The sequence below is a fragment of the Suricata suricatta genome, chromosome 8 (assembly GCF_006229205.1).
Source record: "Suricata suricatta isolate VVHF042 chromosome 8, meerkat_22Aug2017_6uvM2_HiC, whole genome shotgun sequence".
NCBI lineage: Eukaryota > Metazoa > Chordata > Mammalia > Carnivora > Herpestidae > Suricata > Suricata suricatta.
The window spans coordinates 33,081,854-33,107,890 of NC_043707.1; the positions used below are offsets into that span (position 1 = coordinate 33,081,854).

At 50.5% G+C, this 26,037-nt stretch overlaps 2 protein-coding genes and 1 long non-coding RNA gene across 3 annotated transcripts in view; 1 reads left to right on the forward strand and 2 right to left on the reverse strand.

Moving 5' to 3' along the window:
• Positions 1-17,545, forward strand: part of BAIAP2L1 (BAR/IMD domain containing adaptor protein 2 like 1) — an 87,897-nt gene extending 70,352 nt beyond the window's left edge. Inside the window, exons 9-14 of the mRNA XM_029948325.1 lie at positions 1,195-1,342; positions 2,715-2,931; positions 3,654-3,731; positions 4,798-4,975; positions 15,218-15,255; positions 15,727-17,545. Of these exons, the coding sequence (XP_029804185.1) occupies positions 1,195-1,342; positions 2,715-2,931; positions 3,654-3,731; positions 4,798-4,975; positions 15,218-15,255; positions 15,727-15,802 (735 nt within the window). The 3' untranslated portion in view covers positions 15,803-17,545. The remainder of the gene's footprint in view (positions 1-1,194; positions 1,343-2,714; positions 2,932-3,653; positions 3,732-4,797; positions 4,976-15,217; positions 15,256-15,726) is intronic.
• Positions 1,335-8,711, reverse strand: LOC115299053. Its single transcript, XR_003911971.1, has 2 exons — positions 5,117-8,711; positions 1,335-3,687 (listed from the first exon to the last, which is right to left on the reverse strand). It is a non-coding gene; the product is annotated as an uncharacterized LOC115299053 (long non-coding RNA).
• Positions 17,546-17,713: 168 nt separating the features above from the next.
• The window catches only part of BRI3 (brain protein I3), a 15,020-nt gene continuing 6,696 nt past the window's right edge, over positions 17,714-26,037 (reverse strand). Inside the window, exons 2-3 of the mRNA XM_029948326.1 lie at positions 25,702-25,804; positions 17,714-18,139 (exon numbers count right to left, since the gene is read on the reverse strand). Of these exons, the coding sequence (XP_029804186.1) occupies positions 18,007-18,139; positions 25,702-25,804 (236 nt within the window). The 3' untranslated portion in view covers positions 17,714-18,006. The remainder of the gene's footprint in view (positions 18,140-25,701; positions 25,805-26,037) is intronic.

Genomic DNA, 26,037 nt, shown 5'->3' on the forward strand with positions numbered 1-26,037 from the left:
AAAGAGGATTATTATTTATAATTGAAATGTCTGGGACTCGCTTCAGTATAATCCAGGCATGGGGGAAGATGAGTGCAGCATAGATGAAACAATACAGATCTGTAATTGTTGAAGCAGGGTGTTGGGCACATGAAGATTTATGCTGTTCTTCCTATTTTTGTACATGCTTGAAAAATTTCTAAAATAGGTTTTTAAATTTCTCCCTCTCCTTACCCGCTCCACAAAAAAAAAATAAACAAGAAAACCCCATACCAGTAGACAAGGCTTATTAGCAGAATGGAACTGCTTAGACAATTAACAAAGAGCTCTCCCAAAACACCAAACAAAAACAGAAAGAAGATGTAAACTTGATGATAGACAGGTTGGAGATACACAGTTGCCTTCTCAGAATCACCAGATGTGATTCTCAAACTCAGCTTGTCCAAAACCACATGACTGATTTTCTCACTCTGAACATGCTTCTCCGTGTTTCCCATCCAGGAAATGGCAGCTCCATCCTTTGAGTAGCTCAGGCACAAATGTGGACCCCTCCCTCTCTTTCTCTCTCAGGTCACAGCCAACCCACTGGCATGCCCTGTTGTTTCTACCTTCAAAGTATATTCAGGCGCAGCCACTTCTCCCCTCTATTGCTCTGACTATGGTCCCTGCAGATTTAACGCAGAGTGCGTGAGCCTGGATAAAAGGAAGGAAACAAAACCTCACCAGATCGTGGTCAAGTTGCAGAAGGAGGCCAAGAGAAAATCCTAAAAATTTCTAAGAGGGGGGAAAAATAGATGACTCACAAAGAAAAGAGAACACTAATGGTACCAGATTTCTTGTTACCAAAACAAGATGTTGGAAATTAAAGGAGCAGTGCACTCAAAATTCCTGGGGAAAATTATTTTAAATGTAGAATCCTGTAGCCAAGAAGCCAACTGTAGAGCTAGAGGAGATCCTAAAATCATAGAGACAGAAAGTGGATTATTGGTTGCCAAGGGATAGTGGGAAATGGGGAGTAACTTCCTTTAAAAAAGAAAAAAAGACAAAGAAAAGAATGTGATAATCTTGAAATAATTCAGCATAGGGCATTATCATCCAGCTAAGAGAATTTTGGGAAGAAAGTGGAATTTAAAACGTGTTCCAGCAGCCCTGAAAATCTCTATAATTCCATTGCTGTGTTACACTAATAATAAACTAATGAGGAATTTTTCACAGGTTGGGAAAGATTATGACACCCTTTCTAAATATTCACCAAAGGTGCCCCCAGCTCCTTCCGCCAGAGCGTATACCAGCCCTTTAATCGATATGTTTAATAACCCAGCAACCGTTGCACAGAATTCAGAAAGGATAAAGAATTCAACAGGTAAGATATGTATTTTGATTTCTTTTAAAATACTTTTCTAAACTTGTTTAATAAATATTTTGGCTAAATGTTACCATGTGGTAAATCAACATGTATAGTAGTGCACATTCAGCATTGCCTTATTGGAACTTACACTTCAAAATAAATAAAGGTATGGTTTATTATAAAACCATAAGACATTTTATAAGTGACACATTTCTTTAACACCTATTAATTCCATGTACTGATTCATGTTTATATAGAGTAACTGTGCTATTGAAAGGTGTTACTTTTTAAAATACAACGTACAAAGAGCCTCCACACTGAGTGCCATATTAGGTGGCAATTGTAATAAAACTTCTTTTTTCAATAAAACAAACTATAAAAGTTCCCATGACAAAATTATGGCTATTAATCTTACCAATAGGCTTAGTTTGAATTATAATCAGTGTTTTTCATCCTTTCTAACAGAGAACTTCATGCTTTCTGGACACTTAAGTTCTCACTGCTTAAATTTCTGTTGATGCTGTTTCAATAAATCAGGACCAGTTACTGTTTGCAGACATTTCAGGCGGCTTCAGTTAGGCTCCGCTCTGGGCACAGAGTTTTTGACACCAGAGACCCCTCTCTCTATGATAGGTGTCTCACAGGCTCCCTTGCATGAAAGTCATGGCGTTCAAGCCATGTGCTAGAGAGAGCCCCAGACTACAGTGTTTGCAGCCCTGGGTGAGATGGGAGAGGAGAGTTTCAGAACGGTAGTTTTGTTTCTTTGAAGCGGTATCAGCGCATGCTCAAATGGAGACAGAAATGTACAGCTCCATGCTTCACATAGTACAGTCGAGACTGTGGGGTCAGGCCACATGTGATCCCGACAAGTCACAGCGGATGATAACGTCTCCTTCCCTCAGAAGCCTTGAACCATTGAAAGCGTGGACAGCGCTGATCGGGGAGGGCTCAGTAAATGAGCTTGGCGAGCACAGCTGCATTTCCAGTCTCTTCTTGTTCTTTGCGGCCCAGCTCGTGGGCAGTGGCGTTTGAGTTGATGCCCTTCCCTGCCTTGGGATTCACATCGGGAGAGGAGTGCGAGGAAAGCATCAGACCCTCTAGTGATGCATCAGCTGGCTGCACGGGTGAGGCTTGGCCGCTGTGTGTCCTCTCCGCCTGGGGGAAAAACAGCCTCAAGGGTCTTCCTCGGTGAGGGCCCTCAGTCCGTGGTTCTGCCTCCGCTCCTCACTGTCCCCGCGGTCCAGGCAAAGACCAAGGCTCAGAAATACAGCGTGTGGAGCTGCAGCGGAAGGAATGCTGGTGGACAGGAATGGATGGCTTTCTGGGGTCTCCTGGTGTGAACTTACCATGTTATCAGTCCTTGAAAAGCAATCACTGCTGTGCTCAGTTTTAACAGATTCTTCAGATGATCCCAGTTTACAGCGATCGGTTTCTGTCGCAACCGGACTGAACATGATGAAGAAGCAGAAAGTGAAAACCATCTTCCCACACACCGCGGGCGCGAACCAGAGCTTGCTCAGCTTCGCTCAGGGAGATGTCCTCACACTGCTCGTCCCTGAGGAGAAAGATGGCTGGCTTTACGGGGAGCACGACACCACCAAAGCGTAAGTCTTGGGGTAGACGCTGCCCACTCAGGAGTCAGGACGGCCCGCTGCTTCACGGAGCTGCTGGATCTCCTTGGAGGGGCAGAGTCCCTGTGGCCATGGCAGCATTTTTACCAAAGTTAAGTTCATAGTTTAGTTATGGTTCTAGTTTAGTTCATCAGAGTTACTCTGTCGTGGGCCATTTTCTGTGTCTGTGCATCTGCAGACGAGTTTGATTCTTGAGTTCATCATATGAAGTCACCTCAGAAAGTAGTTCAAATATTCGTTTTCTTTTATGTGACTTTGACTTTCTCTAGGATGATTTGCACATCAGATAGATTGGTAGATCCGTGGTAGGTCCATGTCTGGATGTAGAGCAGCCCCACAGGGAAACCCCCAGTCATGTAGGAAAGTAGGAACAGGGGATTATTACCCACAGTAATAATAGATTAGGATTTAGCCCACAAATAGTTTAAAGGCCAGTGTCCTCATTTCAACAATGAGTAGGTACATGGCTTTACTGTAAGGTGGTTAAACAGTTTTCTGTGTAGATTATTCACCTATTAAATAAACGTGGAAAGAATCCAAATTAAACGTTGTATATAAAATACTCACCGTGTGATGTGGTGAAAAGGGACTGGTCTGCCCCAGAGCTGCCCCAAGTCCTCCCGTCATAAGTTTATTGCCCGCTTGTCTGCCGCTGCCCCCACAATTAGGTTTGTTTTCTCTCACCTCACCTATAGGAGGGGTTGGTTCCCGGCATCTTACACGAAGTTGCTGGAAGAAGATGCAAAGGAGGCCATGACTGTGCCCAAACCAAGGTAGAACTGAGCTGACTGTGGCTCCCGTTTCCCAGTGACGCCAAACTCACCATTGACCACGTGTTTTTGGCCATGTCAGAATTCTGTCTGGATGTAGAGCAGCCCCACAAGGAAACCCCCAGTCATGCAGGAAAGTAGGAATGGGGGATTATTACCCCACAGCTATTTCCCTTGTGGCTTCAGCTGTGAGGGCACACCCCCAGCCTCTGCTCCTCACCCGTCAGCCCTCTGGAACCACCCACCACACGCCCCTCCCCAACTGGTTACTAAATCCAAGGTGACCGTCTTCATTATCACCGCTTAGGATGTGCCAACATACCTTACACTGACTAGCTCATTTAATTCCAGAACAGCTTTATGAGGTAGATCCGCCACTTTAAAATTGAGGAAACCAAGGCACAGAAAGGTAGAGCCAAGGCTAGAACCCAGGAAGATCTTTCCCACACCTGGCTGTGAACCTTTCTCTGTCAGGCAGTTGTAGTCGGCTGCCCCGTGGGGTCCTCAGAAGTGACCCCTCCAGACTGCCCCCCTCACCTTTACCCTAAACCGCCTCGTCCTCAGTGGTTCTGTCTCAGAACCCTGCACCCCGTCCAGCTGTCCTGGCACACCTGTGAGCACCACATTGATGCCCTCAGGCCCCCACCAAGTCCTGGTCCGTGTCATCTGTGTATCCCCCTCCCTGGCAGAGTAGCTCAGCTGCCACTGGGCCAAGGAATAAAACTAGGTGTGTATACGATGTCAAAATGCTGAGGTATTTTTGTTTTTTAATCTGAAGTGCTCAATACTTTTGCTACAGCCTTTGCTGTAGTCTTCATTTTCTTATTGATCTCCTTAAATTAATCAAGAGCCATCCCCTAATTAAGCTAGTTTTCTTTTGAGTGCACAATCATAAACCAGTGAAAACATGACAGTACTTTTTACCTAGAGGTACATTGTATGCACTCCCCTCCTCACACCCTGTGTGATGGTTAATCGGTTGTAGTTCTGGCCATAGGATGTTTGGGATGTTTGGGGCTCAGATGGCGGGATCTCCTGTAACTTGCATTCTCTACCTATTGCTTGTTAGCCCAGCACCAGTGAGAAGCATCAGCACAGTGAACTTATCCGAGAAAAGCAGTGTGGTCATCCCCCCGCCTGATTACTTGGAATGTTTGTCCCTGGCAGCGGCTGCAGATAAGACAGACCTTTCCAAAAGCACTTCTACCTTTAAAGCACCGGCGTCCAAGCCAGAAAGCACCTCTCCTGTGAGTGGAACTGCAGCATGACATGCTGTGCACCGAACTCCTGAATGGCGGTGGGGGGAGAGGGAGACCTCGGGGCAGGGTGGGGGCAGGCCCTGTGTCCTGTCTCTTCTGGGTTCCCTTCTCTGTCACACAGCCACTCACCTTCCTCTCAGCAGCTCAGTCCCTCTTCTGTTTGTATTTTGTCTGTGCAGTTCGTCAGATGGTATCAGGTTTTACTTTCTCCCCGCCTTTGGTCCTGGCTGCAGTTCACCAGTCACTTCACCTTGTTCTGCATTTTCTTCGATTTTCCTATTATTCCCTGAAGGAAGGCTTAGTTTAAGAGCGGTAACTTTATCTTGGTGCCTTCAGAAAGTGCTTAGTGTGCACCAGGTGCTGGGGAAACACCATGTCACGTACGTTCTCTAGAACCATATACAACCCTACACGACTGGCAGTGCCGGGCCACCCCGAGCCCCCTCATTCCTTCAGCAGCTGTGTCTGCCCAGCCCCGGTCCCTGGTGTGGGCACTCCAGGTACAGAGATGAACAACACCAATTCCCCGATCTGCTGGAACCCACATTCTAGCAAGGGGAAGTGGGTGGTGATGGAAGCCATGCAGAGAGTCACAGCAAGGTGAGGTGACAGAGGCAAGGGGTGACAGCTCAGATGGATGTCCCAGGTTTGTGTGCAGAGGCTTATGAGGGAGCCCCAGGGTGCACCCCTGTGGGAGAGGAGGGTGCGGCATGGGCAGGGGAGAAGCAGGACTGTGAGGGCATCTAGAGCTCGAGGGCTTTAGCCAGGGCGATTTCTTGAAGAGCCTGGACGACCAAGGGCAGCACCCCTGCAGCTCAGAACCAATCCCTGGGTCCTGAGGGGGATCTGGGCAGCACGTGACCATATCTGCACCCCCCGAGGAGCTGTCAAAGCTGAGACCTGAATGGCAAGGAGCCCATCATTAAGGGGAGAGATTCCCAGACACAGGAGCGAAGGAGAGCACGTACTTAGCACGCTTAAGAGAACGAGCCATGATTCCAGGATGGCAGAGAATCGAGAAAGGGGTGTCTGTTGTCAGTTTTTTCTCAGGCTAGACAAATATTCTCAGGATATCACAAAGAAGGGACGGGATAGAGGAAAGGACAGTGGCCGGGAAGGTGAGAAGAGCACACCTGGCAGAGGCAGTGGCGGGGCCAGGAGAAGGGACACCCGGGGAGTGCCCGACTGAGGACATCCACTCTGTTGGCCAGGGAAGTGAGATCATTAACTGATGGGGGCAGAGTGAGCAAGTCTCAAGAAAGAAAAGAAAGAATCTGTGACACGAGTGTACTGAGGAGGGAGAAGGTGCCTGCATGACAGAAGTAGTCACAATACGGGGATAATGCCGAAGCCTGTTTACAATTCAGGGTCCTGATCTCAAACGAAGCCACGAGGTACAGTTGATTCTCCAGCAGCATGCCACTGCTCGGCTCAGGCAAGAAGTAATTACGTGTTGGAGAGTTACCAGGTGGTGGGACTGGGGGAGGAACAGGGAGTTCCAGGTGTTTGCAGGGGTGGGGCTATGCTGTCCAGACCCTGGAATCCAGACATGGCCATGGACAGAATGTAGGGGGAGGGCGAGAAAGCAGGGGGCAGGTTGTGTCCGGACCTCTGTGAGGCTGCGTGGTTGCTAGACCGCAGCAGGAAGGAGCCGGGGGGGCCAGGGCCAGAGAGTGGGCTGGACTTCTGGGGGCCGCCAGCTTCCTCCTGGAAACGCCCCCAGGGCACTGTGGGTGGTCCACAGGCATGGGGTGGGAGAATCCCGGGCTTTGATTTTTATTTTCCAGTTATTGCGTGGTCCCTTCTGTAGTGCACACTGAGGCATCTCCTTGCTTCTCATGGGGGGTGTGGCTCCCAGCTATGCCCCAGCCAACAGCACCCCTGGTGGCCTCTGTTCAGCTGTGACTGGTGCCTGGGCGCAGTCTCTGGATTACATGGGATGGGCACCCTGTGTTTGAGTGTGAGCCTTGGGGTGTTTTGGAACATCCCTACCTCCTCATAAGTTAAAATGGCATGTTCTAGTCCAGGAAATGCAAGGTTTTGCAATCTCATTCAGAACTGTCCAGCTTGTCTTAGAGAAGCACACTGTACAATAAATACATCGTTTGCACCTTTATCATTCCAAGTTACTCCAAATACCTAACTGCAAAAATTATCTTCAGAAAAATGACACACGACTATTGACAACGGAGCCTTCCCTCCTGTCATGATGGAAGAGAAATTGCTTGGAAGGACAAAGCTATCAAATGCTATTTTATTAAAGGTCCTAATACCTTTTAAAGCAATATTCACAGTGTTTGGAAATGATTTTAAGGCATTTTGAAACCCAGAACTATTCCTTTTACTGGGGGGCTGGGGGGGAGAACCTTGCAAGTGCATGTCACAAAACTCAGGATCCAGGAATACCAAGGTCCTGGTGTGACCTGTCTATAATGCCTTCTCCTGTTTTGGGTTGATTTTCAACTTTTTCTGAGGGAAAAATTCAAACATACACAAAAGTGGAAAGAGTCCGGTATCTAACGACCTGGTCCTCTCACCCCCAGCTTTCACAATTACCAGGTCACTTACCAGTCTTTTTTCACCTTGTCCCCAGCCACTCCAGGTCAGTTCGATTCTAATGCCAGACTTCACATCATTTCACGTGTAAATGCCTTAAATACATTTTATTTTTGAATAGAACATCTTCTATTTTTACACAACCACATTTTGCTTCATCGCATTTTTAAATTATCACATCTTTAAAAATTGACAGCAATTCCTCAACATCATTAGTCATCATTCCTCATTCATCAAATTTCTGATTGTCTTATTAAAAATTTAACAGTATAGTCAGTATCTGGATCCAGGCTGACTCCATACGTTGTAACTGGTCACCGAGTCTCATGACAAGTGTTTGTATCTGTGAGTCTCCTTGTATCTTTTTCCTTATAACTTACCTGGAAGAACCAGATTATTGGCCCTGGAGGGTGTCCCCAGGCTGGGTTTTGCTAAACAACATTCACATGGTGTCCTTTACTGTATTCCCCTTTTCTCCTGTATTCTCAGCCTTGATCAGCCTGTATTAGTGTTTTGTTTCTTTGCCTGTTTTGTTAGAGCACTTCATCACCGGTGGTGGTGGCCAGTCCATCCAGGGCACACATGTCCGGTTCTCTCTCCTTTTGTAGTCTCAGCAGCTTTGATAAGAACCGCCTCACTCCATTACCTTCTTAAGGCTATGTAATGCCTTTAAGATAAAAGGACCTCGCCCCAAAATCATAGTTAACACTGAAATTATAAGTGAAAACACGGACATTTTAGCCAACACAGTCTCGGTTTTAGAAAACTTTCAGTTTTTGTTTTTTGTTTTGTTTTGTTTTGTTTTGTTTTTACCGTGTCGGTAAAGCTTTACGACAGAAGCACTGATGCAGTTGTTATTACACTGAATTGGATACATTGAAAAATCCTGTTTTCTGCTGCCTATCATAGTAAAGAATAGCTAATCCCACCCTTCTCAAACATTTTCCTAAAAACTCAAACAGGAGGGAACACTTCCTAATTCATTCCGAGGCCAGCATCACCCTGATACTCTAGTCAGGCCCCCTATTTCTGTCTTGCAAGCCAGATGTTTTTTTAGTCTTTCATTTTAGCAGCCATTAATGTTTGGTTTCATGTAACATTTTTTAAAAATATTATTTATTTTGAGAAAGAGCAGGGAGGGACAGAGAGAAAATCCCAAGCAGGGATGCAGGGCATGATCCCACTAACCATGAGATCATGGCTGAGCTGAAATTGAGAGTCAGATTCAACCCACTGAGCCACCCAGGTGTCCCTCATGTAACATTTAAAAGCCCCAAATATCTAATGAAAATGCCTTCTTTGTATGGGTTCCAATGGTGATTTTATTTGTCATTAACTTTGCAAGTGTCAGAATAATGAATGTTGATTTTTTTTTTTTTTTTTTTTTTTTTTGAGAGAGGGAGTGAGGGAGGGAGAAAGAATCCCACAAGAGGGCAGAGAGAGAGAAGCAGTGCTTCTGGAAGCGGGGCTCGAACTCACAAACCTGAGTTCATGACCTGAGCCAATCATGACCTGAGTCGAAGTAAGATGCTTAACCAACTGAGCCGCCCACGCACCCCAGTGAACTCTTTTTTTAATAACTGAAACTCTCCATAAAAAAAGGCATGTTTAGTACTTCAGCCAGGCATAGGAATCAATACCTGTAGTGAGGTCACATAACTTTGGTAACTACTGTTTCTGTGGCATTGGACTACTATGACCAACCATACTTCTTTTTTAAAGACAATTAAATGGTGTGTCTTGAAAGTGTGCAAAGGTGTGCTGTGTAGAAGGGACTTGTGTACTGTGGACCACAGTGAGACCTTCACATTGGAATTCATCCACTGAGCATGGATTGATAACACTTTCCATGGTCTAGGCCCTCTGTTAGCCCTAGGGAAACAAATAGGATTAAGACCAGCCTAGGAGTTGAGTCCAGCAAGAAGTGTGTTTTTTGGAACTGTATAAAAGGTGTGTGGAGCAAAGACGTGACAGAGGAGGGCAGGAGGGCTCTGGCTCCTGGCAAACACCAAAGGTGGCTTCTTGGACACAAGCATTTGAGCTAAGTTCTGAAGGAAGACCTCTCACAAAACACAAAGCCTTCCAGATGTGCACTGTGGAAACCCTGGTGGCTGGGTGCCACCCAGGGCCACGGCCAGAGAGGCAGTGGGATGGACAGCTGGGGGAGAAGCACACCGAGTCAGGATGTCTGGGCAGTGCGTCGTCCTTCCTGCATTCTCCTGGATGGCATCTGCTGGCAGCCCTCGGGGTGTACGCTGGGACCTCATGACGAGGCAGGAGGCAGTGAAGTCGTCCAGGGAGTGAGGGCCGTGGGAGTTGAGGTCAGTGGAGATGGGAAGGGGTGATGCGTTATTTAGGGGAACTGATGGAGCTAGTGACCAACTGGTGTGGCCTGCTTGGAGAAACCATTGTCCTGTCTTCACTCTAGAAGTAGTTCTGGTTTGCTCACGTTAATGTATGTTGGAGGTTTTTTATTCTTATTTTTTTAATGCTTGTTTATTTTTGAGAGAAAGAAACAGAGCATGAGCAAGGGAGGGCAGAGAAAGAGAAATACAGAATTAGAAGCAGGCTTCAGGCTCTGATCTATCAGCACAGAGCCCAATGCAGGGCTTAAACTCACAGACCACAGGATCATGACCTGAGCTGAAGTTCGGACGCTCAATCAACTGAGCCACCCAGGGACCCAGGAGGTTTTTGTTTTTTGTTTTTGGGATTTTTTTTTTGATAATATATGTAATTCTGAGTTCCAGATCTTTGACATGCCAACATTAAAAAAGAAAAACATTCTTATCGGCAACAAGTTATACATGTAACTACTAGAAAAGCATTTTGAATAGTGTAAAATAATCAGGGTATGTATTGTATTCCTTAAAGATGAAGTTACTTATGGATTTTTAAAGTACAAAGTACATGGGTGAGCTTGAACCCCACGTCAGGCTCTGCTCTGACAGTGCAGAGCGTGTGAAGGATTCTGCCACTCCCTCACTCCAGCTCTCTCTCTAAAAAAAAAAAAAGAAAGAAAAAGTACAATTTGAGAGACCCTTCTCACTTTTGATAATTTTTTTTCATATATATATATGTTTCATGCTTTTACTATATTTAACATAGATATACGGCTTTATGGTGAAAATTTCATCTCAGATTGTACTACAAATAATCAAAATGATAAATTACCCCACTCTTGAGACAGAAATAAGGATGCTCTCGAATTAATAACATTTATCCCTACTGAAATAATGAACAGCTGTTTTCATTTATATATAATATATACTAATTATATATATATATTCAAGTGCTGCCCTTTGCTAGATAAACACTTGCTGAAAGGAGATTTCCTTTAAATCTACTGGGCCATTATGTGATCTGGAGGATAATGGAAATAGAAACATCAGTTAATAAAGGTCACAAGAAAATACTAATTGGTTTTTAAAAATCAGCAAAGGCCACAAAGTCAGAGGGCCTTCCGGAACAAGGCACTTGCTGGCCATGACTTCAGGGGCACCCTCCCCCATCACCCTCTTCAGGATCCTTACTTTTCCTTATCCATAAGCCCACAGAGTCATCTACTCCTGGAATAAAGAGGCTAGTGACCCAAAAATAAGTACACAGTGCTTTCCAGTTTCACAGTGAGAGTAAATGATTTATATTCCATTTCTGTCACTGACACGTTTTGAAGTCCTATTGCAAGATCTTATGCAAACTGCAAAAGAAAAACCCTACACCTTCATCACCAGCGAACACCCTCGTGTGCTCCTCTGCCGACCCCGTTCTGTTAGACAAGCAACTGCATTTCATCACTGTCAAGTCAGATCAGGAGTTCTAAGAACATAACTGAAACCTGCAGGCCTGCTGTGGGCACACGAGAACTGGTTCTGCCCCCCACAAGTGCTCACAGGAGCCAGGGAAGCTCCTGGCATTGGACCCGGCCTCCTCCTCCCGGCCACCTTTTGCATGAGCAGCAGGAGGGTCTAATCCTCCGGGGTCAGGGCGCAGGCAGGGATGGTAGGTGACCCATAACAATTCCAGGATCAGAGAGAAGTGTCCCAGGATTGGCTGCCCAGTACAGCAGCCACTGGGCACCGAGGGCAACCGAGCACTGGAAAAAAGTGGATAAACTACTAAGGAACTGAATTTGTAGTAATATTTAATTGTAATGTATATGGTACCTACTTTTTAAAAACAGGACAGAAAACAGAAGTACCACTACTCATACAGGTTGTAACTACCATTTTGGACAATCAGGTATAGATCATACAAAAATGGAACAGTGTTCCATTTAAAAACCTGATCTGGAAATGTGGCTGAGAAGCCTGTAGCATGAGTCAGGCCTGCCTGGTGGCCCCAAGGGCTGGGGACATGGTCCTGGCATTTTGTATCTCAAAAGTTTTTATGCCCAACCAGGCTGGTAGTTTATTTTTCCTAAACTAAAATTTTTAAACCAGCTGTCTCAGCCAAATGCTGGGATCCATGGCAGCTGGCAAATCATCTTAATCCTTTTATACTTACTTTTTATGTATAACCGTTAACATCAGTTACATGTAGTCTTAAACACCAGGATCCTTAGGCTTAAGTACACTAAACGCCCAATCCTGTAAGCTGCCTACCATAGGATAGAATGTTCCTGAACCTACCAACCCACAGTTCTATGGCTACCCTGTGATGTTCTGATATACCAACTTCTCCCTGAGGGGCTTGGGAGAGTGGTCCTTGGGACTGAAGCTGGAGGGCCTGCCTGATGGCCACAGCCTCTGTCGTTACACAGGTCTGTTAAATAATCAGAGAACCAGGCTTCAGAGAGCTGCTGAAACTAAGGTCTCCTCCACACACACTTACGTCCTGAGTCAGCATTCACTTTCCTGTACAAGCCAGAAGTGCTGGGGGGCGGGGTGTAGCAGAGTGTGGGTTTGGTTTGTTTTGTTTGTGTTTTTTTGCACTGACTCTCCACAAGGGACACCTTGGTTCCCCAGGGCAGTTGGCTCTTCCCTAGCTGGCCTTCAGTGTCCGTTTTAGGAATAAAGTTGAACTAGTTCAGAGGTTATGATTTGTGATATCAGTCCAGCCCACACTGAGGATTAGCATTAGCTGTTAACATTTAAAACAAGCATCAGGATGGGGCTCCTTTGTGGCTTAGTCGTTTGAGAGTCCAACTTACGCTCAAGTCGTAATTTCATGGCTCATGAGTTTGAGCCTCATGTCAGGCTCTGTGCTGATAGCTCTGTGTCTCCCTCTTTCTCTGCCCCTCCCCCGCTCACCCATTGTTTTTCTCTCAAAAATAAACATTTAAAAAAATTAAAACAAGCATCAGGGCTACACGTGTTGCAGGTAAGAGCTGACTTCCAACAGCTTCACACAGGAAGGAACTATCCGATGGAAGCAGCAGCCCAGAGAGGGTTGGTGTACCAAGCGCAACCTCAGGGCTCTCTCATCCATCTCTGTCTTCCGGGGACGTGGGCTGCATGTCACCAGACAGTGGACGGAGAGCACTGAGTATCCCAGTGTGTGTCTTGGTGCCCACGTGCACTCGTGTGGGTTGGCCAGGGTGCATGCGGGGTACATACCACACCAGGGCCCGAGGCTGCCCTAGCACTAAATGGCTTCAGGCTGTTCTCAACCTTCCTTCCTCACCGCAGGAGTCGTGTTCAGATTCAACGGAGTTACTTGTTCTCATTTTAGGAGCAACTCTGATGCATCTCTGCCACCATTTTTGTTTCTCTCAAATATCTGGACCAAGTACTGGGATGGCATAGCCTGTCAAAATGTGGCTAAACTTGTTCTAAAGTCTGGTTGGGTCAGGGGCACCCAGCTGGCTCAGTAGAGCATGTGACACTTTATCTCAGAGCTGTGAGTTTGAGCCCCACATTGGGTGTAGAGATTACTTAAGTAAACTTTAAAGGTCAGTTGAGATTCAGGAGGCCCTCCTGGGAACAAGAGTTTCCCTCTGAGGCTGACTTGCAGGGACTCCAGGAAGATTGTTTCTGGTTTCCAGCTGTGGGTGCACAGAGCTTCCCTCAGACTTGAGGATGCACATGGCAGGGACACAGTGTTCCGTCCCCAGGAAAAGCAGCAAGAAGGTGGTTTCCAGAGAGAATCAAGGAGCAAGAGAGCCAAGTGTGCCTCTAGGGCCAAGCCTAAGACAGGCAGAGGCCACACCTGGCTTGGCAGGAAGCGTGCTTCCCAGGCGGGGCACGAGAACGCTGCAGGCCTCTTCCCAGCGTGAGCTGGTGCCTCTGCGCTCGGGCTTTCTGCTCTAGGTGGCACGCCATTGCCCGCAGTCTGAGCCCACGTGCCACTGCAGGGCAGGCATCCTGGTGCTTTTTTAGTAAGTCATAATTTAGCCTGTACCTATCACAGAATAGGAGCACTGCCCCACAGATGACTTACTCTGAGGCCTGCAGGGGAAGCTCAGCATGCCTACTAGGAAGAAATTCTTTCGCAGCCATTTAAAGTGCTACTAGGATATGCTGAGCAGGGCAGCTGCTTTGTGCCTCTGTGATGAGTAGTCCCTGAGGGGCGCCTAGAGGGCTCAGTCAGTTGAGCATCTGACTCTTGATTTTGGCTCAGGTCATGATCCCAGGGTCATGGGATGAAGCCCTGTGTTGGGGCTCAGGGCAGGAGTCTGCTTGGGATTCTCTCCCCTCTGTCCTTCTCCCCGTCTCTAAAATAAAATGAATTACAAAAAAAAAAAAAAAAGACACTGAATCAGGGCACAAGGCTGACCAGGGTTGCTTCCAGGTGCTTGGGGCTTCCCATTAGGATGACCTTGCTCACCTGCTGGTCTCAAGGTTTGAAGCATAGAGACAACAGGTCTCAAGTAGCTCCAGTGCCCACAGTGTCTCTCCTACTTTGAGAATCTGTGTCCAGAACCCAGGAGGAGCCATGCAGAAAGAGTCCTGACCTGGGCTTTGGCCTCCAAGTATGGCCTTCAACCCCAGGCTGGCAACTGGAAGTGAGAGGAACTATCCTTCAGTGTCCCTGAGGCCACTGGGAATGCTGGGAGCTTTCAGGAGTCTGGTCTGGTGGCCTATTGCTCAGACGGCATTACACTGCCCTCTCCTGGGCAGTCATCTGAGAATTAGCCCCATAAGCTCAGGCCAGTGATTTTTTTGAATAGCCAGAGCAGATTTAAAGCAAATTCTTAAAGCCTTCTAGCTTTATAAAATGGGCAGAAGGCGCACACACCCCTGGTCCCTGGCCACACTGGGAGACCCCCAAGTCCACGGGTTCTGGTAGTTCCTGAAGGCAAAGACAGTGTTGGCATCCTGTCATCTCATCTTCCGGAACTTCCCACCAGATCTCTGGCTAGCCCTTGGCACATCTGTGGTCACCAAAACCCAACAAGGTTTTGTTTCTGCTTACTGTTTATCATGGCCTCATTCAGGATTGGGCTCCCAAAACACCAGCTGGAGGCACTACGTCTGGGCAGCTTAAAGGCCATGGTCCCCCAAGGCAGGAGACATGCCAGAAATAGGGAGGGCCCCTCACTGTCTTTGGTCTTCTGTTCTCGCCCTTATTCCTTAAGTGACTTTAGTCAGACGTTGAGATGGTCTCAGGCGGGCTTACATGCACCAACCACAAATTGTCCCTTGTACTTTAGAGGGCTTTACCTTTAGGGCTTATTGAAAATGTCCCAGTTTCATGACCCTTCCGTAAACTTCATCTTTATCTTCCTCACAGAATGATGCAAATGGGACAGCAAAGCCTCCTTTTCTCAGGTATGTTGAACTTTGTCCCTGGGGGTTTTGGTCACTGCACAGCCTGGAGCGGTGCGGGGGGGGGGACCTGGCCCAGAGGCTGACTCAGGCCTGTGGGGTCCAAGGAGAAGGTGGTCACCTTGTTCTCACAGCACAGGAGGCTCTGCCCAGGTTCTGTCCCCATCCTCAAGGGAGGCCTCCCGGCACCTTAATCCAGACCCCATCCTAGTGGCTCTCTCATGTAACCCCTCCCCCACAGGGCCACAGAGAGGTGGGCTCCCGTTACAGCGTTCACAGCTCTGGAGAGTTCTGTGAGGGGTGAGCGTGGATGCACAGAGAGAACTGCCACCGTGAAACGTGTGTTTAGAAAATGTCTAGAGTTTCATACAGAAGCCTTCTGATGTCACAGAGCAATGGCAGTAGTTCACAGCTCTTCTAAAAATTCCCGTCTTGTAGTATGTCTGCAGACTTGGCTTTTCCTCTCCCCTGCAGCGGAGAAAACCCCTTTGCGACTGTGAAACTACGGCCGACGGTGACAAACGATCGCTCTGCACCGATCATTCGATGAAGAGCAGGCCAGAAGCTCCAGTCCTTCTGCTGTTAAGTTCTCACTTGCAAAATGATACGTGTTGTTTGGTGTGCGCTTAACTTTGCAAAGCTTCGCCAAAGGGTGCCTGATTTCAAATGTATTCTACTTGAGCAAATCGACGCATTTTCTCAATTTAACATAGTTGGGTTGATACATTTCTGTCTTTAAGAAAATAGTTTAGTGACCACCTCAATCAGTGAAAATATTTTCTTCCATTCTAGTCATAAGAAGACCGTAAATTTGGTTCTAATCCTTATTGTATTTTTTAAATATTCTGTGATTTTTTTTAATAGCCAGAATGAGGGAAAGTCTGTGCTTTCGTGACCAGCTTTCTGCACCAAATGAGAGCACAGTTTTATCTTAAAAAACATGTGCTCTTACCTAGCATTAGAACATTTATCTAAAGGAAAGGTTGTGTCAGTTTGCGTCTTAGCATGCAAATCATAATTTTAAGCAATATAAATTATGAGATTCTGTAAAATTTAATTTTTTAACTTAAAAATTTTTAATTTTTGTTTAATCAAATATAGAGCTAAGATGGAGAAATCCCCAATTTTCCCTTGATTTAGACATAGCTATAGAGCGTGGAGAGGCTTTGCCTGTCCCTGTCCCAGCCATGGTTAGTACTTGAATAATCCCAAGAGCTATTGAGTTTGGTAGTGCAGAGTCAGCGACTGGATTCACCAGTGAAAACACACCAGGCCGTGCTGCAGGTGATGGGCCTCACACATGCGTGTAAGGACCCTGCATGTGCGCCCCCGGCTGTTCTCACTAAGCTAGTTGACCAAAGCTGCCTGTCACTAATGAACTCCAATTTCTTGGGGGCCCAGTTTCTCCACTTCTGAATCAGGTAGACACACACATGCCCCCAACCAGTGCATAAAAGGCCACATGCCTGAGTTTTAGTCGCTAGACTGTGAAGTCCTCATTTCATCCGAGACCTGCCATTGTCACCTCAGAACCTGAGGTGTCCCGTGAGAGGGAACTCGAGTGAGTGGCCAAGCGGATCTCTGGCTGCCGGGGATCAGGCCCTATTTTGGAGGAGTACAGAATCAGGCCTCACACCCAGGCCTTTAACTGCATGTGGGCAAAGAGGGTCTCGTTGGTCACAGCTCCGTTGGTCTCGCCATAACTATCAACATTTTTCTAGAAGCTTGAAACCGGTCATGGTCAAATTCAGGTAAACTAGTGTAAATGTCTGCCACTTCTCGTTCTTGGTCCTGTTCTGGCCGGGTTGGCAAACCAGACAAGATCCCCAGGGGATGGGGAGTCAGACCCGCCTGAGGGCTCTCCAGGGGCTGACGCGGCCGAGTGGCTGGCGGGCAGTACACCTGTCTTGAGAAAAGCTGCTCCAGCCAAGAAAGAAAACACAACTTCAGTTAAGTGGCCCGCCACTCCTCACTGAGTAAGAGGAGGGTTCACAGAAGCCCAGTGTTTTCGACAGTGGGGGGGCTAAGGCACACCCCCCATATGTTACAGGGGTGGGGGCGCTGGCCTCCAGAGCTCCACTCTCTGGGATCCTTTGGCTTCATTACAGAGATGATTAGTGTGGTGTGCAGGCTCACCCCGCCCGTTCTGCACCTTCACCGAACAGGCCATGGTGGGCACCCACCTGCCTCAAGGGGGATGGGAGGGCTTGCCTCAGGCCCCGGGCACGGAGGTGCGTGTCTGTAATGTCAAGGTATTATGTTTCGTTATAATAATAAAACTTTGAAAAGCACATTCTCTCGAGCAGCGACTGCCTTAGGAGGAATAGATCTGCCGGATGGATCGTGTGGACTCCAGGTGCTGGGTACATTATTCTAGTCTGTTTGGTCACAGCAGATTTCCAACATCTACACAAGTTATGCGTGGCATTGTGCACACACCGAGCAGGCAGAACCAGGTCACTAATGGTATGAATCTCATTTATTTAAAACACTATTTCTCACCTTTCTCAAATTGAAGACTGCAAAAAATAAAAGCAGTGCTTTATTGAGTTGTCATCACCCCAAAGCAGTGCTGCTGCGTCCCCACGCCATGACCCCTGCACCCCATGAAACCGCAGCTCATGCCACACCGCCGTCTATCCCGCCTCACGTTACAAAACAGTCCTGGAAGCTTAATCAAATAAAGCTACTGTACACAACATTTACATTAGAAAAAGACCGCTGGATGTAGGAGAGCCAGGGGTGCTGTTCCCTTTAAGTGAAGTTGGCTCCACAGTTGGGGCATCTCCTCTTCCTCAAGGCAAAACAGCAGATGAACCCAAACGGGAACAAGATGATAGCCAGGAAGATGCCCAGGAAGGTGAAGGAATCCTCCAGAACCCCGACTCTGCAGAGAGAACAGGGGTGGGGGGTGGGGGGCACTCACGTTAGGGGCCCCAGCAGAGCCCAAGGCTGGACCCACCCCGCGCCTCGGCACAAGAAGGGACTGAAGGACACAGAGTCCCTGGGTGCCTCACAGTGACCATGTCCACAAAAGCAGCCTTCTCCCCTCCAGCAGCAAACCCCCGGCCTGTTGCACGTGCCCGTTTGCCCAGGGGAAGGCCCGCTGCTGCTCTCAGCCGCTACATTACCTAAAGGAATTCCCACTTACAAAGACAACGTTCAGTTGCTACATAACCTGCCGTGTTTTCTCCTCCGTCACAAAAGGAAGAACAAGCAAATGCTAGTTTCTATAAAAATTCTGGTATCTCTGAAAACAAGACCCAAGAAAACCGAATCATTTTAGAGCTTTCCCCCCAGTATTGAAAAATCTTACTCTTCTGTTAGAGGTAAATTCCAAAAGCTGTTACGAAGTTTATAATTCTGATTTGGGGGAGGGGTACAATACATTCTAATGAACGACTGAAATAAGCCATCTTCATAAATGTAAGAAGGCAGCACATAACAGGGCCCCTGGGTGGCTCAGGTCATGATTTCACGGCTTGTGAGTTTGAGCCCCGTGTTGGGCTCTGTTCTGACAACTCAGAGCCTGCAGCCCGCTTCGGATTCTGTGTCTCCCTCTCTCTGCCCCTCCCCGATTTGTGCTCTCAAAACGAAAAACGTTAAAAAAAATTAGAAAAAAGGTACCACTTATCTTGAGAGATTTCATCTCTTGTTCTTCAAAAAGTCAAGTTTACCTTCAATGCGCACAACACACAATACCATACGGCGCCTCCGAGCAGGAGCTGGGCAGTGAGCGGGAAGACCTGACCTACTCCTTCCTGGGGCAGCCCCCTCCCGTGCCCCATGCCCTAGTTTCACCACAGCTGTACCTGTCTCCCTAAAGCAACGTCCTCTCTCCATGCCTCAGCCCATCTTCAGACACTGCTAAGGATCTCTTGTGCCCTTCCAGAATGTTCTGGAAGCAACTGTTTCTCATTTTGCCACCTTGTATGCAGAGGAAAAGTTCAGTTTAATATAAGCACCCAACAGAAGGCTTCCTCCACTCAAAACGCCAAAGCTGCTACTGCCGCCCCTTCTGAGGGCCCCCTGCTCCCAGCTGTACCCACCCCGCTGAGCCAGGGCCCCAGCCCACGTGCCAGTCAGGGAAATGTGAGAAACCAGATGAGGAGGCAGCCTGGTTTTCAACTGCTTAAAGAAGTCAAAACTCAATGCCCACTTTCCTTCCTGCCCACTCAGGAGGGGGGTGCCTAAGACCTCCACGATGGACAGTATGCCCCAGTGGCACTTTCCCAGCTGCTGGTCCTAACACTAGATCCCCTGCTGAACTGCAATAAAGAGGTGGGGGAGAGTTCTTTGGTCAATTTAGGGAAACCCTCTCCCCATCCTGGTATCTGAGCGCACAGCAGTTTAGGAATGGCTCTGAGAAGTCCTGCATTAAAGCCACCTGAACTGTTGTTCCAGCCAGCATTTCCCAAACTTATGAGTGTGCTGACTGGTTAGACTGGACACAGGCAAGGCCAGATGCGACAAAGTTAATCATCAGGCCTGAATTTCTCTCGGCACAGTTACCTTAAGAGCATGCATGAGCAGGGAAAGGGCAGAGAGAGGATCCCATCAGGCTCTGCACTGTCAGCACAAGAGCCCAGTGTGGGGCTTGAACCCACAAGCCAGGAGATCATAACCTGAGGCGAAATCAAGAGTCAGACTTGCTTAACTGACTGAGCCACTCAGGAGTCCCCTTTCTGAGGACTGCAAAGGTTGTCAGGTCCCCACACTGTTCTCGGCCCCTTACATGGCCTCCCTGCCGGTGAGAGTCCAGACCTCACACCTGCCCCACCTGAAAAAGCACCTGACGCCATGCTGCCCCAGTCACAAGTGAGGGTCCAGGGAGGCCCTAGGCCACCAGCTGTGTCCCCACACAACAGGTGACAGGACATACTGCCCTGGGCTGGAAACACACCCACCTTCCCACTGTCCTAGCTGCCAACTCCTGCAACTACTGATGCTAATCAAGCCACTTCAGAGCAGCTGGAGGCGGCCGGGGGGGCCTCACACCAGTTGGCACTATGGCACCACCCCGGTGCCACTGTCCTTCCTTCCGGCACCCAGCAATGTTCTGCCTGTAGCTAAGGTCCCGAGGATCACACCAGTTCACACAGTCGGTTAGTGTCCAAGGAAACAGCGGAGGGCAGAGGTGAGCCGGGCCTCACAGCTGGGTCACCTGCACCTTGCAGAGAAGCCTGCCCTCTGGAGGAGCTGAGGGTGCTTTGCCCAGCGTCCCCTCCAGGGGTCACCGAGGCCCAAGGACAAGGACTCTGAGGCTGAGCACTCGCCCGGGCTGCACATTCCGCATCATCCCGAGTCAAGATCCAAGCTCTTAAGAGGCACAGCCTAGAGTCTACAACGTCTCCTCAAAGGCTCCAGATGTCCAGGAGAAGGCTGGGACCAAGGCCTGTCCTGCCGTCCTCACTGCCCAGAAGTGGGTGCGTGTGGGCAGTCGGCACCCCTGACTGCAGGACCCCTCCCCTCCCCTAGCTGGGTGTAGTCTCCCCCTCGGTACAGGGGGCGGGAGCTACCCCCACTGCCTGGCCGGCCTGCCTACACGAACCACCCATCTTGGGGGCTGCTGACGTCCTGGGCAGCTCTGCTCCACCTGCTCTTTCCAGAGTCCCCGGGGCCTACCCACCACCAAGCTCACCCGGGACGGCTGCTCTCTCGCGCCCAGGCCCTCACTGCCCATGAGGCCAGGAGACTCAGCCCCCTGGAGGTGTTCTGGGGACTTAAAAGGCCAAGGGAGGGTAACACAGGCCTCCCCGACCCATCTCAGCTTCCCGGACACGAGCAACACAAGCCTATGGTGCTTCCCGTCCAGACCTGTCACTGTCACCGGAGCACAGACCACCTTCCACGAGGCAATGACCTGACCCCAACCTGGCTTCAAAGCCTGAGGGACAAGGCGCCAGCCAGCAGAAGCCTCCAAGCACAGGGTCAGTCCTCGGGCACCATGCTGCCGCAAAGAGAGTCTTACCCACAATCCCAAACAACATAAAGTCCTGAGAGCACTTTTTCATAGGCTTACAGGAAACTCACCAGGCTGCCACACGTGACCTGAACGGACATGGCCACTTATGGTCGTAATCCATCCGCTTAACATGAATAGTCACACCTTGCTACAAAAATATTAATGTGCTGACCAGTGGTAATGCCCCAGATCTCAGAAACAATGCTGGCATAATTAATTTTTAAAAATCCAGAATTTCTGAACTGAAACACAATCCAATCTTCTGGATCATTCTTGATGCAGCAACACTCCAGGCTACAGAGCAGACTTGTCCTGGGTTATGGTCCCCATGAGGCCATCACAGGAGGGCAGGGATGCCCTGTCCCAGCTGCCTCCCGCCGGCCTCTAGCAAAGAGCGTCACACACTCTTCCTCCCCGAACCCCCCAGAAAGGCCCTATTCAGTTCAGGATGAAGTTCAACTCTTTCAAGTGGCTCAGAATCCAAACTGAACAAGTTGTTCTCACTGAGGATGGAAGGCCCTGCCCCCATTCTTAAGCAACAGGTTGTGTGGTTGTGTGTGTGGTCGGGTGGCTGGGGGGGGGTAGGGGGGGTCAGGGAAGAATGTAGAAGCTGGGGAAATAGGGAACTTGACCAATTCTGAAAATGCTTATTGGACTCCTGACTCTGATCCTAGGGAGAGGGCCGCCTGACATCTATCCAGAGTGGTCCTGTGTGACGCGCTAGATGAGCAGGATGACGGAAGCCCTGTCCACACGGGGCTCCTGCCTCACAAGGGACAGCAGAGTGGGAGGCCCAAGCCCACATGTTCCGGGACGGTGCCAGATTTCCCCACCTGCTTTCCTCAGGCCCGACCAGGGGACTTGGTACCACAAGCTCCAGCCGCCCTCGGTTGGGCCCGACTACTCACTGCTCGAGGTAGGATGCAGCCCGGGAGCAGTGCCCAGACCAGCCCTCGCCTGGAGGACTAGCCTCCTTGAGGAAAGGGAGCAGGGGACTTCTTGGGGTGGGGAATAGATGCCCAAACACCAGGCCACAGGTCATACCTTCCCACTTGGCACATCTGTCTGACCTTCTGTAGTCCCGGGGCCTCTGGCAGTTCCCAACAAGCTTCCAGCCTCGCCGAGCAAAACATGTGGCGGGGCCCGGGGGTCCCCCACTACCCCAGCCTCTGGAGGGGCCACGGGCTCCCATGGGCCATGCAGCCTGCCGAGTCCCAGCTCACCTGGGTGCGCTCGTCCCCTGGCAGGGCCGTGCTCATGGGTGGGGAAGGGGCTGGAGGGGCGGGCCCCCATAGCCTGCCATCCAGGAGGCCACAGCTGTCACAGACCCCTTCCTCTAAGGACCCCTCTACACACTCCGCCCCGTCACCCCATGTCCTGGGTCATGCCCTCACCGCCTGCCTCTGCCCCCACCGGCTCTACCAAGGTCACCAGTTCCCTCCACGCTGACCACCCTCTCTCGGCTTCCAAGGCCCCACTCATTCCCAGACCTCCTCCCCGCTCTCTGGTTACGCACAGAACTGAATACCCCAGGCCGCCCAGCCAGGGCAGGTCAGGCCCTGCGTCTGCTGCTTTATGCCCGCTCTGGCCTTAACCCCCGATGCCCAGAGCGTCTTCTCCACAGGCGACTCCAGTGAAGTCCCAGGTGAACCCAGCCAGGTCTGAGGTCCCGGACTCTTGGTGCTGCCACCCCACCTCCCCAGAATCCAGGCACAGCCCACACTCCCCAGGGGAGGCCCAGCTTCGGAAAGCCGAGGGGCCCGGCTGAGCAAGGCGGCACGCAGTCCAAATGGGCAGCGGTAGGAGGAGCACGCTCATCCTCTGGGCTCCCAAGAAAAGTTTGCTTGCAGCCGACTAAAAAGAGAAGACAGGGCCAGGCTGCTTAAGGTGATGGTCAAGTGACAAGTGACACAGGCCTCTCGAGCCAAGCCTCCCTCAGAAGGAATCACAGACGTGTGACTTGGGCAAATTGCTGCCAAGGTACCAGGGAGGGAAGGGTAGAGAGCCTGGCGGGCTACACGGAAAGGGAAAAAGAACAGTCACATGACACGTGTCCTGTCTTCCAACTCTAGACGCCGTGCCCAAGAGCCACCTCCCCATCCTGTCCAGAGAGAAGCAGCCTCAGGGCCACGCACCCACCCCCCAAACCAGAGGAGAGCTTCCCTGGGAAGCCTCTCCCTCCTTCCCAATGCCCATCTCTCCCCGCCCCCCTCACCCTGCTGCAGAGGCACAGAAGGGACCACTCTCAGCCGAGGAGAGCGCTGCGGGGGGGCAGGGACACCCGTGCACAAAGGACCCAAGTGCTGGAGGGGCTCTTAGCGCTGACATCCATCCTTCTCTGGCCACAGAGAAGGATCACAGGGGAATGTGCCAAGAGGGAGTCACTGTGTGGGGGTCCCAACACAGTCCCCAGACTTGCTTTCAGAGCACCCACTCCTCCCTGCCTTCCACCCAGAGGAGGGAGGGCAGGGATCGCCGCGCTGTCCCCAGCACAGTTGCCCCGGACCTCGGCCTTCAGGCAGCCTGACCTTGATCCAGATTCTGCAGGACTGTGGCTCTGGGACCCCAGGCAGCAGAAGTCACAGGCCCCCAAAATGACAGAGCTCCCACCCCAGGCAAGGTGCTCCCCGTCCGGCAGCAGCCACGTGGGCTAAGCTACTGGTCTCCTGTTTTAGGGGAAGGGGCTTCACAGATTTTCGAAAGACAGTCCCGTTTCCCAGGAGGGACAACAGGGCTGGGATGTGAACCCAGCTCCTCCAGCAGGCCGGGCACTGGGACAGGACAATCAGTCACGGCGCGGAGGCCCCGAAACCCCAGGTGCTCTGCTCCAGACACCTTCCAGACCCACCTCTAGTGTGCCGGCCTGACACCACTCCCTAAACTTGGGAGATCATGCAGTTCTCCCACCCAAAATAGGCCTTTGGAATCCAGCGGGCCCCGGGCGAGGACAGCACCGTGCAAACAGCCCGAGCTCTGAGCACCCAGGACCAGCCTCAAAGCCGAATACAGCGGCTTTCCCATCACCCACCTCTACACCCCCCCCCCCCCCCCCCCCCCCCCCCCCCCCCCGCCCCCCAGGACTCCTGGTGCGTCTCTCTCAGGGATCAAGTCCTGATCCCTGCGCAGCCCAGCGGCACGCTGCCAGCGCCCAGGCCGTGTCCCTTCTTCCCACCCTGTGCCATGCACCCCAACAGCTACGATACTCCCAGGTGCCTGTGAAGAAGACCGCGTTCAGGAGGGTGCAAGTCATCTGCCCTCCTCCCACCCCCTCCACGTTCTCCAAAGGCTGCATCAAAGAGATGCCTGTCCGAGGGGCGCCTGGGTGGCTCAGTTAAGTGTTGGGACTCTTGGTTTGGGCTCTGATCGTGATCTCCTGCTTTGTGAGTTCAAGCCCCAAGTCAGCCCAGGGCTGACTCTCAGCTGACGGCACAGAGCATGCTTGGCAATCTCTCTCCCCCGCTCCCTGGCTCACATGCTCAATCTTTCTCTCAAAGTAAATAAATAAACTTAAAAAGAAAGAGAGAGAGAGATGTGTGTTCTGAGTTCACAAACGAAGCCCCTGGCCAGCCCACAGCTCTGTGACCGAGCACGCGGCAGACTCTGGGAGTCCACCTCCCACCCCGAATGTCAGGGGCGCTCCCCCACCCCCACCTGTCCAGGGCACTCATCTCCCACACAGCTGCCCCTGTGATTCTGAAATCTGTAACTTCCCCTTGGCTCCACCCTGGGCCTTCCAGATACACCTGTGACACGATGTCTGCGTGCAAACGAGCGTTTCTCAATTCCATCTCAGAGCCTTCCAACTTCCTCCTCCCAGACGCTGCCTCAGACCTGGACTCTGTCGCATCAACCAAGGGCAAGGACCAAGTCTTAGCGGAGTCTGACTCCTAGGAGCACCTGACTCCTGGGGGCCCGAAGCTAGCTGCCTCTCCCGCGCTATAAAAAAACACCTGCGAAACTCCGGAGGCTTTGGTTTGAGAACAGAAAAATCGCTCCTGCCCCAAAACAAAGAAGTGCGCTGTTTCTGTCCTCCTCCAGCGGACGGCCCTGCTGGAGCGGAAGCAGCCCACATGGAGGGCGCTCCCCCGGCCCCCAGGACTCCTGCTCCTTGAACACGCTGACCAACTCGGGGCTCTCCTAGCTGCCCCTTTGCCAGCAAAAAGAAACCTTTCACCACCTTCCAGAATCCACTGCCGAGCACACTTGTGGGTCCCAGAACCAGGCACTGGAGACTAACATTCCTACTTCCCACTCACTTGAGACTCGGTGGCCCCAAAAGCACTCTCCTCAGGAAAAGAAGCCCCTCCACTATGTCCCCGTGTTTAGATCTAAGAAGAAAAGAATCCTCTTCCCCCTAACACCGCAGGTCAGCAGCTTGTCCGGAAACAAGACTGGCCCACCTCCCAACGAGTCCGCCTCTCTGAGGTTCTGGGTGTGTGTTCTTAGAGGTTTGGGGGGGGGGGGGGGCGCGGCCAGTGACATACCTGCAGACCGGGCAGCCTCCAACGACAACGATGGAATTGGCAGGGTACCTGGTGACATTCCGACTGTGGATGTTGTAGACCCTGGGATGGTGGGTGGGTATCCCTGTGGGCAGGAAGGCACGTCAGAAGGGGGCAGGGAGGAAATCTGGGAAGTCCCCCCCACCCTGGCCTCCCCCGACTTATCGTTTCAAAATCAAGACGACAGCCGCCTTCGCTGGGTACCCACGACCGGCCTGACCCGGTGCTAACTAGCAGACAGCACCTGGTTAACGAAGTTAATTTGCAAGACGGCCCAGGCGCGTCCCGGGACGGGCGGGCCCGGTGCTCGAGACCCCC